Consider the following 12,226-nt stretch of genomic DNA (forward strand, 5'->3'; position numbering starts at 1 on the left):
GAGGAAGAGAGGCAAAAGGATGGGTTAGGTTCAAGCCAACCAGGGTGATTCAGGAAAAGACCGCTGCTTGTCTTGGATGTGTAACTTGGGGAAATAATCAAAAGCGAATGCCTGAGGAGCGCATTTGCACTCTCTGTAAAACAGTACTTGAGTACGTCCCCCTATGAGGAATGATCCTTGTTGGGTCTCCCGGGGTTGATGATTAGAAAAAAAGAAACACACCTTTGCAAGGTGGGAGCCCAACGTCAAAGCCTGCATCTCTCCCAAAAGACTGTGCGGCATGATTAGGCCATTTCCCCTTTTCATTCTGTTTCTAACCGAAACTGTCTCATTTACAAACCCGTCTGGGCAATTTAGACCTCTTATCTCTCTGCCTCTTATCGGTAACTTAATCGCCACCAGCATCCTGCAAGCTTGCAGTTCACACAAACATATATACATATGCAGAAATCAATGCCTTATTTTCAGCCGGTCCCATGTTTGCTTCCTTCCAGATGGGACAGAAACACAACTGCCCAAGTTTGCTATTAAGATAAAATGACGCCGATTCTAAAAACAAAAGCGATTTATAGTTTCTGAATTTGCATGCGGTCTATTAAAAACATCTGGTGTGTTTTAGTTGCCAATTCAGACCTCGCAATGGACTAAACCAGGCATGTCCAAAGTCCGTTTCGGGGGCCTAATCCGGTACATTGGTCGATGAAATCCGGCTCCCGTGGCAGTATATGGTCGGCCCTCATGCATGTTCACTTCATCAAATCTGGCCCTCTTTGAAAGAAGTTTGGGCACCCCTGGACTAAACCTTGGCTTCACGAATCCTTGTTTAACAGGATGCCTGGATTGGGCTGAGGTGAGGCAGCTAGTCAGGGCTCCCAACCTCCTGCCTGCCAATTCAGACTTCATAGAGCTCCTCTTTGGAGAAACACAGCGGGGTCTAAGATTGTGCCTGCTACATCTGTGCATCTCGAGAGACAACGGAGTGCACCTAGTGACCTCCCCGGGTGTAGTGGGCTGCCCAGACAACAAGACCCCCTCCCCCCCCAGGCCTTGCTGATGTGGTCCAAAGGAAAGCAGAGCAAGACGTTTGTCACTAGCTTGGCTGCAGAAGGACACACACAAGGCACCACCCAACCCCCTTAGGGACTCTACTCCCGATTTGTGTAGAGTTCACTCCCATACCTTTCCTTCTCCCGAAGGTATCCCACAAGGCAGCGGAGGTTTAAGACCAGCATTCTCCTCCTCCAAGATGGTCCGCCTTCCCAGGTTGCCAAGCCCCACCTGCCCCTCACTTCCCTTTACAGCAGGGGTGGCCAACTCCCAAGAGACTGCGATCTACTCTCGGGGTTAAAGACTGGCAGTGATCTACCCCCTTTTTTTGGGTTCAGGTCAAAGTTGTTGAGCTTTTTAAGGGAGGAGGGTAGCCCCGTTTTTTAGGGGTTCAGGGCAAAAACGCTGAGCTTTTTAAAGACGTGCCTGCTCTACAGCATGTGCTGTAGACTGACTCTTGGTCTTGTCTGCTCACTCCGCCAGAGCATGCAGGAGAAGCCCCTAACTCAACAAGGGTTTAAGACCCATCGGCTCCCCTCATCTGGTTCAGCCGGCCAGTCGATGCTTTTCCCTGGGTGTGGCCGCTGTAGCATGCCAACAGCTTCCAGGAGCCACAGGCGAGAGCACCCGTGTCTAGGCACGCTTTGCCATGCTTCTCCTGAACAGCGGCTCTTGCAACATGCTTCCCCTTGTGTTGCGGCAGATTCGAGACTGGAAGGAACTGCGCAAAGCCGGACTCACCAGTTTGGCGTGCTGGGCGCTCATCGGGTCTGCATACTGCAACAGCGCCTGGAACTGGTTGTTCTTTGTGAAGGTGATGATTTTCAGCACGGTGCCAAACTTGGAGAAAATCTGCGTGCGCACAAAACAGAAAAGTCGCGTGAAGTAAACTCTGGAAGTTGCGATTTTGGCCAAGACTGGAAACTCTCTGTTTTGAAAGCATGAAAGCAACACAGCAGGAAGACTGCAGCTGCTATGGATCTGCCAATTTGCCCAAGGCGCTTATGAAGTTTCACAGCAGGAAAGAAAAAAATGGTAAGGAAGGCTCTTCTCCCAACTTGCCTCACCAGGCAGATCGGAGGCCCCAAACCCCCAGACTGAGCCTGGCAACACTAGAGGGCAGCAGAGGCGCAAGGAAACAAACACAACAAATCTTTCTGCTTCTGGAGCGTAGTGTCTACGGTGAACAGCTGGAGCCTGGGCTCTGTTGCAAGGGCAGGAAGTGAAGAGCACGTCGCCCACAGAGGCTTTTGTGGCTTTTTGAAACAAGAGGACCACCCAGAGTAGGAAGAGACCTAATGGCAAATGGGGCCAGGCAAAGGAAAGGGGGTCATTTCCCATCTGACAGGAAAGCGAGTTTTTTTGTTGCATATAAGCAATGTCAAGTGTGTGCAGCTGAGATGGGAGCTCCTTGCACCCTTATCTGGGAGAGCCGAGCGAAGAAGCCAAGCTTTGCGCAAGGAGTTAATGTGTCACAAGCAGCTTCAAGCGCAGTTAACTTCTGAAAACGCGTTTCAACCTTTAGAACCACACTTTCGGAAGCCTACACCATGCTCTCCCCCAAAAGGCACAGCCAGAAAATGCAAGCTCAACTCCTTCTGTTCTGTGCCCGGAAAAGAAAAGAGCAGAACTCTAGGACTTTGCACCCAACGTTAAGTCGCAGAAAATCTGCTGAAATTAAAGGGCATCTCTCGTCCACGTCGACGGGCCTAGTCGGAGACAAATTTAGTTGGGTGCCAGGCTCACGCGGCCGTGCGCAGGCCTCTATGCAGATACCAAGACTTGCAGGACAAGGAAAACAGGCCCACAAACAAAACTCAAATGTGGGCAGAGAAAAAGAGCTTTCTTCGCCGCCCCACAGCCCCATTTTCTCTTTAATTCTCTTCCCTCGCAAGCCCCTACATGGCCAGAACACCGGGTGATCTTTTCTGGCCAACAACCATCCAAGCCTATTTCATATGAGCTGTGGGGAGGAATTTTTTTAATTAAGAAGATATATCGCACGCAACCCCGGAATCCAGCCGCTCCCCATGCCAGAGGACCCTCTCTCACCTGATGCAGGACATCCAGAGTGACAGGGTAGAAGAGGTTTTCCACAATGATCCTCAGGACTGGGCTCTGCCCGGCCATGGCCATCCCAGCATCCACAGCTGCAGCGGTGGCAGACAGCGCGAGGTTCCCAGACTGCACGGAGTTCACCGCTTGCAGGGCTGCCTGAGCGCGCTGGGGAGCCAAACGTTTTCAGTACGTTAATAAGCAGGGAGGTGGAAAGAGAAAGAGACGAGCGCTCACTCGGCTTCAGAATCATGTTGCCCCCTGTTGAACAGGACACTGAATGACAGGCAGACATGCAGGGGGGCCTTGGGAACCTGGCCTTTAGCCTTAAGAGATGAACAGGGATGACGACAAGATGTTTTCTTCATCCTGTACACAAAAGGACAGGGACCCTGCGGAACTTGAGATGCTGTTAAGACTCCCAGGAGCCAGACAGTGGTCAGGCTGACGCAAGCTGAAGTCCAAGTGACACCTGGAGGGCCACAGGTTCCCCTGCCCTGCTGCACATTGAGTGTGAACGCTTCCAACAGTCACAGGTAAGACATTAACACACCATCTATGTGTAATTCGTTGAAACTGACGGCTTCCGTGGCCTGTAAGTTAGGAGTAACCAGAATGGAACATGCACGTTCAGGCCAAGTTAATACACTTTACACTGCTGTGAGCCACAGAAAAATAAGGAAGACCTCAGGTCAAGTGTGGGCTCGATCCGGCTAAGTTTCACCCAGAGCAGACACACTGAAATTAAGGGCCATGACTAACTTAGGTGCATTAATTTCAATGAGTAAATGTTTGTTGGACAGAATCCTTTGTTTCCGTTATAAACTCACTAGGTTACCCTGGGCAAGCTACTTTCAGCTATATTATACCCTTTCTGTATTTAGGTAAGAGTGCAATGTTTATCTAACCTGCAACGCGGGTTATAAGCAATGTTGCTTATAACGCAACGCAGTGGGTTTTGAGCACCCTACAATACTAGAAAATGTGAAGGAGCATCGTGAAATACAAAGGTAAAGGGACCCCTGACCATTAGGTCCAGTCGTGGCCGACTCTGAGGTTGCGGTGCTCATCTCGCTCTATTGGCCGAGGGAGCCGGCATACAGCTTCCGGGTCATGTGGCCAGCAGGACTAAGCCGCTTCTGGCGAACCAGAGCAGCGCACGGAAACGCCGTTTACCTCCCCGCCAGAGTGGTACCTATTGATCTACTTGCACTTTGTGCTTTCAAACTGCTAGGTTGGCAGAAGCAGGGACTGAGCAACGGGAGCTCACCCTGTCATTGCGGGGATTCAAACCGCCAACCTTCTGATCGGCAAGCCCTAGGCTCTGTGGTTTAACCCACAGTGCCACCCGCGTCCCCATGAAATACTAGGTAAGGTAAAAAGAAAGAAAGTAAGGACTTTGATCTGATCCAGCGTGAGTATTCTTAGCACACTCTTCCCTGCCTTCCTTACCTCACTGGGCTACAGACAAATTATGTACACCTCTTCTCAGCAACGTTGCCGTCGCTCGTCTCTTTCCTCGGCAAATTTAAATACAGCCATTGACCCAGAACGTTACCCCAAAGCCCTGCTGTTGCTGCTGCTTGAAATCCCGACTCACCGCCTGGTTTGGAGAGTTGTCCGTCTTCAGCTCTTTGTGATTGGAGAACTGGATGTAAATGGCCTGGCTCCGAAGGACAGGAGTTACTGTGGTGTAGTAGCTAACCATGGTGTTAGCTGCTTCCTCCGTGTTCATTTCTATGAAAGCCTAATTGAGATAGACGGACGTAAAACACGTGCTGCATCAGCCTTAAGTAATCTTAGCCCAAAGGCTGCAGTTCAATTTCTGAACAAGTCATTTCTCCATACACACAGAGCCCTTAATACCAAATCACAATCTACTCTAATTTGGGCATATTTAAAGGGACATTAAAGGTGTTTTTTTTTTAAGGTGCCTGCATGCCACACAGGCAACAGGGCTCTTAGGGTGCTGGAGTCGCTGACTTCATGACGGTTCAGTCTTTGGAAGTTGGGGATCTGGTAGGCCTCATAGCCGCCCTACTTTCAGCAGTGCTTTCTGACTTAATTTCTGATTCAAACAAAACTTCAAGCCCCAGCCATTAGGATCCAATTGCCATCAACTGACAAGAAAGATCCCTAACCCATTTTTTTAAATAAGCGAGGATAGTGGAAGGTCAGTCTTCAACAAAAAAAGATGTGAGGTACACAGGCTGCATGTGGCTACCGTTAGCTAGTGTTTGCCTTTGCAAATTGTGTCTGAATTAAGCCTGAGCAACAACAACAACAAAAAAGGCACCCAGGCATCATGAGGTCGCCTTGCACAGCTGCTGCCTCTGAGCCCAGCCTCCGCCTCGGTGCTCTCCTTCCTGATCTGCCCTCTTCCACAACCAGAAACGCATAGCTTTTATTATTTATAGATTGCTATTCTGCACTTCCATTTTCTGGGCAGCTTGCAAAACGAACCCAGGTGGGCGAGAGCATTTACGTGAGCCTGGGCAAGACGTTTTTAGCCAAGAGCTTCAAAGTGGGGATGCCAACAAAACTAAGCAAAAAACTTTATACATGCAAGGGATGTCACTGACTTCCAGGCCCCAAGGATGTCAGTACAGTCTCTTATCTTGAGTATCTCAAATTATCAGGTTATTGTTTACCACGCATGGTTTGTCCGGGGGGAGAGAAGACCACGGGCCTGGGTTCAGACGTAATGTTAAGCTACGCCATAGCTTAGCCCCAGGGAGCACAGAAACAGTAGGACTGGAGTAAAGACTGCCAAGCCTATTATTTCTGCTTTGAGAAGCTGCATGTCTGCTCATTCAACTAAGCTATTATGCCTTCCACTTTACAGCCAATTTGAAACTTGGTGGCTTGCATTTGAAACTAGCTTCTTTATGTCAACCCAACTGGAATATGGTCCCTAAAATTGATATAAGCCCGTTTCTAGGCCTGCTTAGGAAGGAAAAGGCCGCCATCTACGCAAACGGTTTCACTTCTCCAAGCAGCTGCAAATCAAGCTATCGATTTGAAGGCTGGAGATCCTGCAGCTAAAAGTAAAGACTCCTATGGTACAAGCCAATCACTTCTACCTGAGTTAAATGGCTCCACATGCACTTACATACCTGATTCTTCCCTTTCAACATCAGCAGGTTAGTGACCTTGCCAAAAGGTAGCCCCAAGGAAATGACTTCGGCTTCTGTGACGTCGCTGGGCAGCTTGCGGATGTGGATTACTCGAGAGGGGATTCCTGCAGTTCTGCTGTCGCCTTTGAACTTTTTGCTGTCATTTCCGTTGGCTGGAAGAGAGATCCGGCAGGAACAGGTGAGGTCTCCAGGGCAACCCCTGGCAACTTCCTCGCCCATGGCAGTCAGATTGAGGAGTCGGGAAATGACGTCACTTCCTAGCCCGTTTATAAGACCTTTCTGGTCACCATTTAGACCAGTCTGTATTAGAACCAGACTGCCCCAGTGGCTGTCTAGTGTGGCTAGCTACTCCAGCAAGGCTGGGCAATAGTAAGCATAAAGTTTAGCGCGCAAACCAAGAGTAATCCGAGGAGGCCTTAACTCCTCTGTGGCTAAAAGGTGGTAACTGAGCACAGGAGACACCTCTGAGTCTTGCAGAGCTATTACACTGATGCCGTGGCCATGCAAAACTGCCCCACCCAACCCCCAGTTTAAACCAGCCCCTAGAACTCCACCCACCGCATGGGTTGAGCGTAGCTTCTGGCTGGCAGAAGCGATATAACCAGTGCAGCCAGTTGTGCCTTTGAAGACGGCTGTGCACAGCCTGAGAAACGTGCAAGCCGGCTGGTTACACAACCAGGGAAAGGTTTATGAATCCTTTCGTATTTTTGAGTTCTTAAACGCGCAGCTAGCCTGCATTGTGACCCCTTCCAAATGCAGCTGGGAAGGGGGCACTTGCTCAGCGGTGGACGCCACACTCCAGAGGTAATACGATCTGGACGGACGGTGTCTCATGTAGATTTCAATTGCCTGCCATGCAGATTAGTTGCTAGAGGCCTGATCAATGCCAAATTAGGTTAGGTGGACTAGTAAACTCCCAGGGCTGACCGGCTTGGAGGCTACTCAAAAAGAGCACCCCTAGGGCATGGCATATTTCCCCAAGCCCCTGCTGTGATGATGTGCTTCTTGCAAATGGCACAGAATGTTTGCACCAGTGTCAGGAATGAACGACACGGCGTGTGGTTCTGCACATCACAGCAGCGGTGTGGGAGAAGGATAACCTCTCTTCAAGTTAGCTCTGTGCTGTCAGCAACTCGTGGCCAATCCTTTAAAATCCCCACCCTCGCAAGTGTGATGCGGTCACCGAAATGGGACTTTTAAAGCAACATTGACACCCTGAAATTTGCTGCGGTAAATTTGGGCCCACGGAATGCCAAGAAGGGCTTCTGAGTTGCGCCCTTGCAACGCTACGCCGACTGGCCAACCACAAACTTGTAACCGCTTCGCTAAGGCTTTCAAATTCACAGGCTACCTGTCCGGAAGCCTTAGGACACAGAGCTAGACAGTGGGAAAGTAATAATAAAAGGAAAGGAAGCTTCTGTTTAAAACCAAGGCCCCTAGGTTTGCCAAACGCCAGCGCAACAAGCACTGACTGGTTCTGCAAAATGCTCAGGCAAGTGTTCAACACATCACCGAATACTCTTCTACACTCATCTGACATTCAAACACTGCATGGAAGTTTTAATGTTAAAAGAGGTGGGGCTCAGAGTCAGTGGTGACTGTGGGCGCGACAGTGAGGGGCCAACAGAAAAAGGCCAGGATCAAAAGTCCAGCTCACCCCCGAATAAAGAGGCATCATTCAGTTCCCAGCTGTCAAGAAGCACCCTGTGTAGTGATCCTAGCAGCATGCCTGAAACAGCAGACCCAAAAAACAGACCCCTCGTTAAACGCCAAAATATCAGGGTGTTCGAAATGTATGCTTGCAATCTTATCTTCTGCTGGTAACTGCCCTTTGCCCTTACCTGTGCGGGAGGTTCGCTAGTATAAACACATCTTTAATGAGATGCTCTGGGGCAGGTTAAAGTCAAGGTATTCGTTCTGGGGGTTGGGGGGGCTGCAAGTCTGTTGAAACTTGTAAATCTAACAAGGCAGCAGAGGTTCCTTCCTTGGGGGCAGGGCTGTTGCTTTAACGAAGGAATAAGCATACTGGGGGTGGCGGTGGCTGGGAGGGGGAATATAAGGAAGAGGGCTAACTTTCGCTGACAACTGGGCCCTTCAGGAAAGCGCTGAACTCCTTGGGCTAGCAAGGTTACCTGCAGAAGCAGAGGTGCTGCTCATGATAAAAGGTCCGTTAGTGACACAAGTAGAGAAAAGTTCGTCAGATCCCCGCTGGAAGAGAAAGAGAGAAGGAGAGAAAAAAAAAAGGGTAAGTTGACAGCACTTTTCTAAATTCTACACAGGAACCGCGAGAACAGGAGGACAATCCAGAATTGAAGTGGGAGAGAAATTGAGCGGAAGGGCGGGGAAAGGGGGGAGCCTGAATTTCCAAGCCCGTCCCCTTCTTTCAACCACATGAAATGGAGAAGTCAACGTTAAGAAACCTAGTAAGTAAAAGGGCAGAGCTACCCTGGTATTGCCCATAACCAAGGGTAAAGTTTATTTTCTCAAAGGCAGCCAGTGTGGAGTAGTGGTTAAGAGCGGTAGTCTCGTAATCTGGGGAACCGGGTTCGGGTCTCTGCTCCTCCACATGCAGCTGGTGGGTGACCTTGGGCCAGTCACACTTCTCTTAAGTCTCTCAGCCTCACTCACCTCACAGAGTGTTTGTTGTGGGGGAGGAAGGGAAAGGAGAATGTTAGCCGCTTTGAGACTCCTTAGGGTAGTGATAAAGCGGGATATCAAATCCAAACTCTTCTGCTATCCTTGGAATTATAATATGTTGGACAGGCATGGTCAAGGCAAGGAAAGGCTATGAAGGCAGACTTGAAAGTCTGTCCGCACCATTTTAATGCGCTGCTGAACAGGTTGAAGTTGCGAGGCCAGAACACTCAACCTACCCAAATGGAGAACGCACTTGCCACTGCAAGCAGCTTACCCCTCAAGCAGATGCCCTTTTCGCTGGCACTTTTATGTTTCTCAAAAACTTACCGCCGGCCTTCACACATCCAATGTTTACGGTAACTAAGCACACACCTCAGAACAAGAAGCATGAGTGCTACAGACTCACACCGTTCACAGCGTGCAAAAACTCACAAGGCAGGAGGGCATGGGTTTGCTTCTCCACAACTGTGAAATGATCCCAGTGAGACAATGAATCAGCTCGTGGGCAAATTGGCTCTGCAGTTGGAGCAGTCTTCTGCAATCTGGTGGCCTCTGGATGGCTTAGATTATGAATCTCCATTGGCCCCGGCTAAAATGGCTGTGTCGTAGTCCAAATAATATGGAGGGCACCAGATTGGGGGAAGTAGTTAAGAGCGCTGATACTTTTGACCAGAGCAGTTCATAGCCAGCAAATACAGTTGTACCTTGGTTGTCAAATGCCTTGGTACTCAGACGTTTTGGCGAATTAAGTTCGACAACCAAGGTACCACTGTAGTCTGTTTAAGAGCCTGTAGCCTTCCATCCTCTCAAGGCAAACACTGCAATGTGAAGGCAGAAAGTCAAGGACAGAAGCAGGGGTGCAATTTGTGACTAGGCAGTTCTACCTTGGAGCAGAGACTTGAAAGAGAATGAGGACTATTAACATTTCCGTGCGAGTCAGGAGACACACCCAGAACAGAAACAGTAGAGCACCTTTCAGCACCTTATGCTTAACCGATGGCATTTATTATCTTCCAAGCTCCAACTGAAAACATCTCATGAAACCACAACTAGGAGCTTGCTCAGAGTTCCTTTGCCTTTTTTTGCTTCAGTGTTTTTGCTGGAGATAACAAAGTTAAAGATTTGATACCTGGCATTAAAGCAATTTGCCCCCAACTAAGAATGGGCAGGGCAAATAAACAGGAATCTGTGGCAGGAAGCAGCTAAGTAATGCGCCAACCCCCCAACATCCTCCAGCTGCTAAGGAAGAGCTGGTTTTTAACCCTGGAAGTGGCTGGAATAGCAACCGCAATCTGCACTATAGTTGTACCTTGGATCTCAGACGCCCTGGCTCCCAAACAAATCTTGAAACCTGGAAGTGAGTGTTATGGTTTCCAAATGATTTTCGGAGGCCGAACGGACTTCCGGAACGGATTCCGTCCGACTTCCAAGGGACTGTATAAACCTTAAACCAGATTTTAAAACCCCTGTTCGAGTGTATTCATCAGGAGTCCTGCTGGGGTGTTCTCAGCAGCCCCGGGAGGTTTCTAACACGGAGATAGTAATAGCGCAGAACCCCAAGACTAACAGGCTTCATATTTTGATGGCACCCACGTATCTGAAGTCTCTACCAGCTCCAGACTCCTACTGGTGTGGGTAAATGAAATGGGAAGCCACCTCTCCCAGCCCTGGGTAGAGCAGCACATTTTACATCAGAAAGGGCCCCCTCGTCCCCCCTAATTCTACGGCTGCCTTCTACGATTATCTTGTCCTAGATTTTTCAACCGGCCACACAATGGGGCCTTGTTAACAAAGCTTGGTTGCTCTTCCTTTTCAGACTCTCCTGAAGCCGACTGGGTGTCCCCTTTCCTATACAGCAGGAGAAGAAAGCTTTCTGTTAGCTGAAACACTACCTGGTAGGGTGCAGAACCCAGCTGACATTCCCAGCAGTTGTGGCTATGTAAGAAGCCATTCACCACCTCCCACCTCTACTTCACGCCATTCACCACCTCCCACCTCTCATCATTACTTTACACCTCAAACCGGTTAAAGTAGGCCACGGTTAAAGTAGGCCACGCCATGCAAGCTTTGAGGAAGTGAAACACTTAAGGGCCTTTCGCCTTGATTTTGTTTGCCCAAAGCAAACAGCAGGGCCCTGGCCAACACCCCTGCTCGAGTTCTGAGCATGTACATTCTCTGTGGGCCCTTCAGGCTTGCCATTTTGCCCCTATGGTTGCAGGCTGCACTCTCTCTCTACCAAGGATAAGTTAATTCCTGTATTTCCCATGGGTGGCCAAACTGCAGGGGTCAAACATCACCCTGAACGACGGCTTGCCTTGGCCCTGGGCTAGAAGGCAGGTGTTTCCAAACATGCAGCCAAACACACATTTTAAAACTGCTTCTCTGCTTTCCCCTGTGCGCTGAGCAAACCCGCAATTTAGACCTGCACATCCACTTTCATATTTCATCTCCACGCCACTCCTATGGCCATTCCCACAGCAGCTGCCTCCAGAGGAAGAGCGATAGCCTCAATTATGGCTCACAGCAAACCATTGCTAAATACAATGCCTGAACTAAGACAGCCATGTAGTTTCGGAATGCATTGTAATTTCTTTATCCATTCCAGATAAAAAAATCTTCTGCATTCAGCATGAGGGCAAAACAGATCTCCACCAATGAGACTGCACATCCACTATAGACATAAATCACTGTACTGGGATACTGTATTGCTGTTTCAAATGGTACGGAGGCCTATAATGTGTTTTTTTTAATGCCAGATCCTAGAGCAGGCAACCGGCATATGCTTGTTTCTTAAAAGTTCTGTTCACAACTACAGAGAGGCAAAAAGAAAATAATAGTCTTACTCTGCTCTCCCTCTCCATGCCCCAGCCAGACTCCTTCCAGCTACTATGGAGACACGCCATGAAACAAACCTGCCCTTTGAGCGAATCTGAGGGGTGTGGCTATTGTTATTAACCGCTCAGAATTCCTGAGCTCAGAGTAACCAAAGTTATGCAGTCATGCTTGTCTGATAGGGCACTCCACACCCAAGCGAGCTGCCTCCAGCATTTACAATTATGAGGACAAGCCATGGTTCCGACCTAAACCAAATTTTAAAGCGCGTCTTAAAAGCTGGCAAAATTCAGCTGCTACACACCGAAAGATGGAATCAGAAGTTCTAGACAGGTTGTTGCATCAAAGGGCTGCATCAAACTAAGTTCTACTCAGAGTAAACCCAGGGAAACGAATGGGCCTCAGGTACTCACATCCTTCAATTTAAACAAGTTTACTCTGAGTGTGACTAACACTGGCTGCAACCCAAATGATTAAGGTTTTAGCGTTATGTTGAAAACTTCCAGCAAACTCACCTT

The 12,226-nt window shown here is 49.1% G+C and overlaps 2 protein-coding genes across 3 annotated transcripts in view; both read right to left on the reverse strand.

The window, feature by feature from the left end:
• The window catches only part of PTBP1 (polypyrimidine tract binding protein 1), a 41,765-nt gene that overhangs the window by 14,643 nt on the left and 14,896 nt on the right, over window positions 1–12,226 (reverse strand). Inside the window, exons 3-8 of one of the 2 annotated variants that reach the window (XM_083594625.1) lie at window positions 8,372–8,447; window positions 7,897–7,968; window positions 6,219–6,391; window positions 4,703–4,849; window positions 3,100–3,270; window positions 1,789–1,899 (exon numbers count right to left, since the gene is read on the reverse strand). In XM_083594625.1, coding sequence (XP_083450751.1) covers window positions 1,789–1,899; window positions 3,100–3,270; window positions 4,703–4,849; window positions 6,219–6,391; window positions 7,897–7,968; window positions 8,372–8,447 — 750 coding nt within the window. The remainder of the gene's footprint in view (window positions 1–1,788; window positions 1,900–3,099; window positions 3,271–4,702; window positions 4,850–6,218; window positions 6,392–7,896; window positions 7,969–8,371; window positions 8,448–12,226) is intronic. The other variant, XM_083594626.1, reaches the window with a different exon arrangement.
• MISP (mitotic spindle positioning) overlaps window positions 1–12,226 on the reverse strand; it is a 58,391-nt gene that overhangs the window by 7,549 nt on the left and 38,616 nt on the right. The gene's annotated exons all lie outside the window — the stretch shown is intronic.

Source organism: Podarcis filfolensis, assembly GCF_964270895.1.
Source record: "Podarcis filfolensis genome assembly, chromosome: 18".
Lineage (NCBI taxonomy): Eukaryota > Metazoa > Chordata > Lepidosauria > Squamata > Lacertidae > Podarcis > Podarcis filfolensis.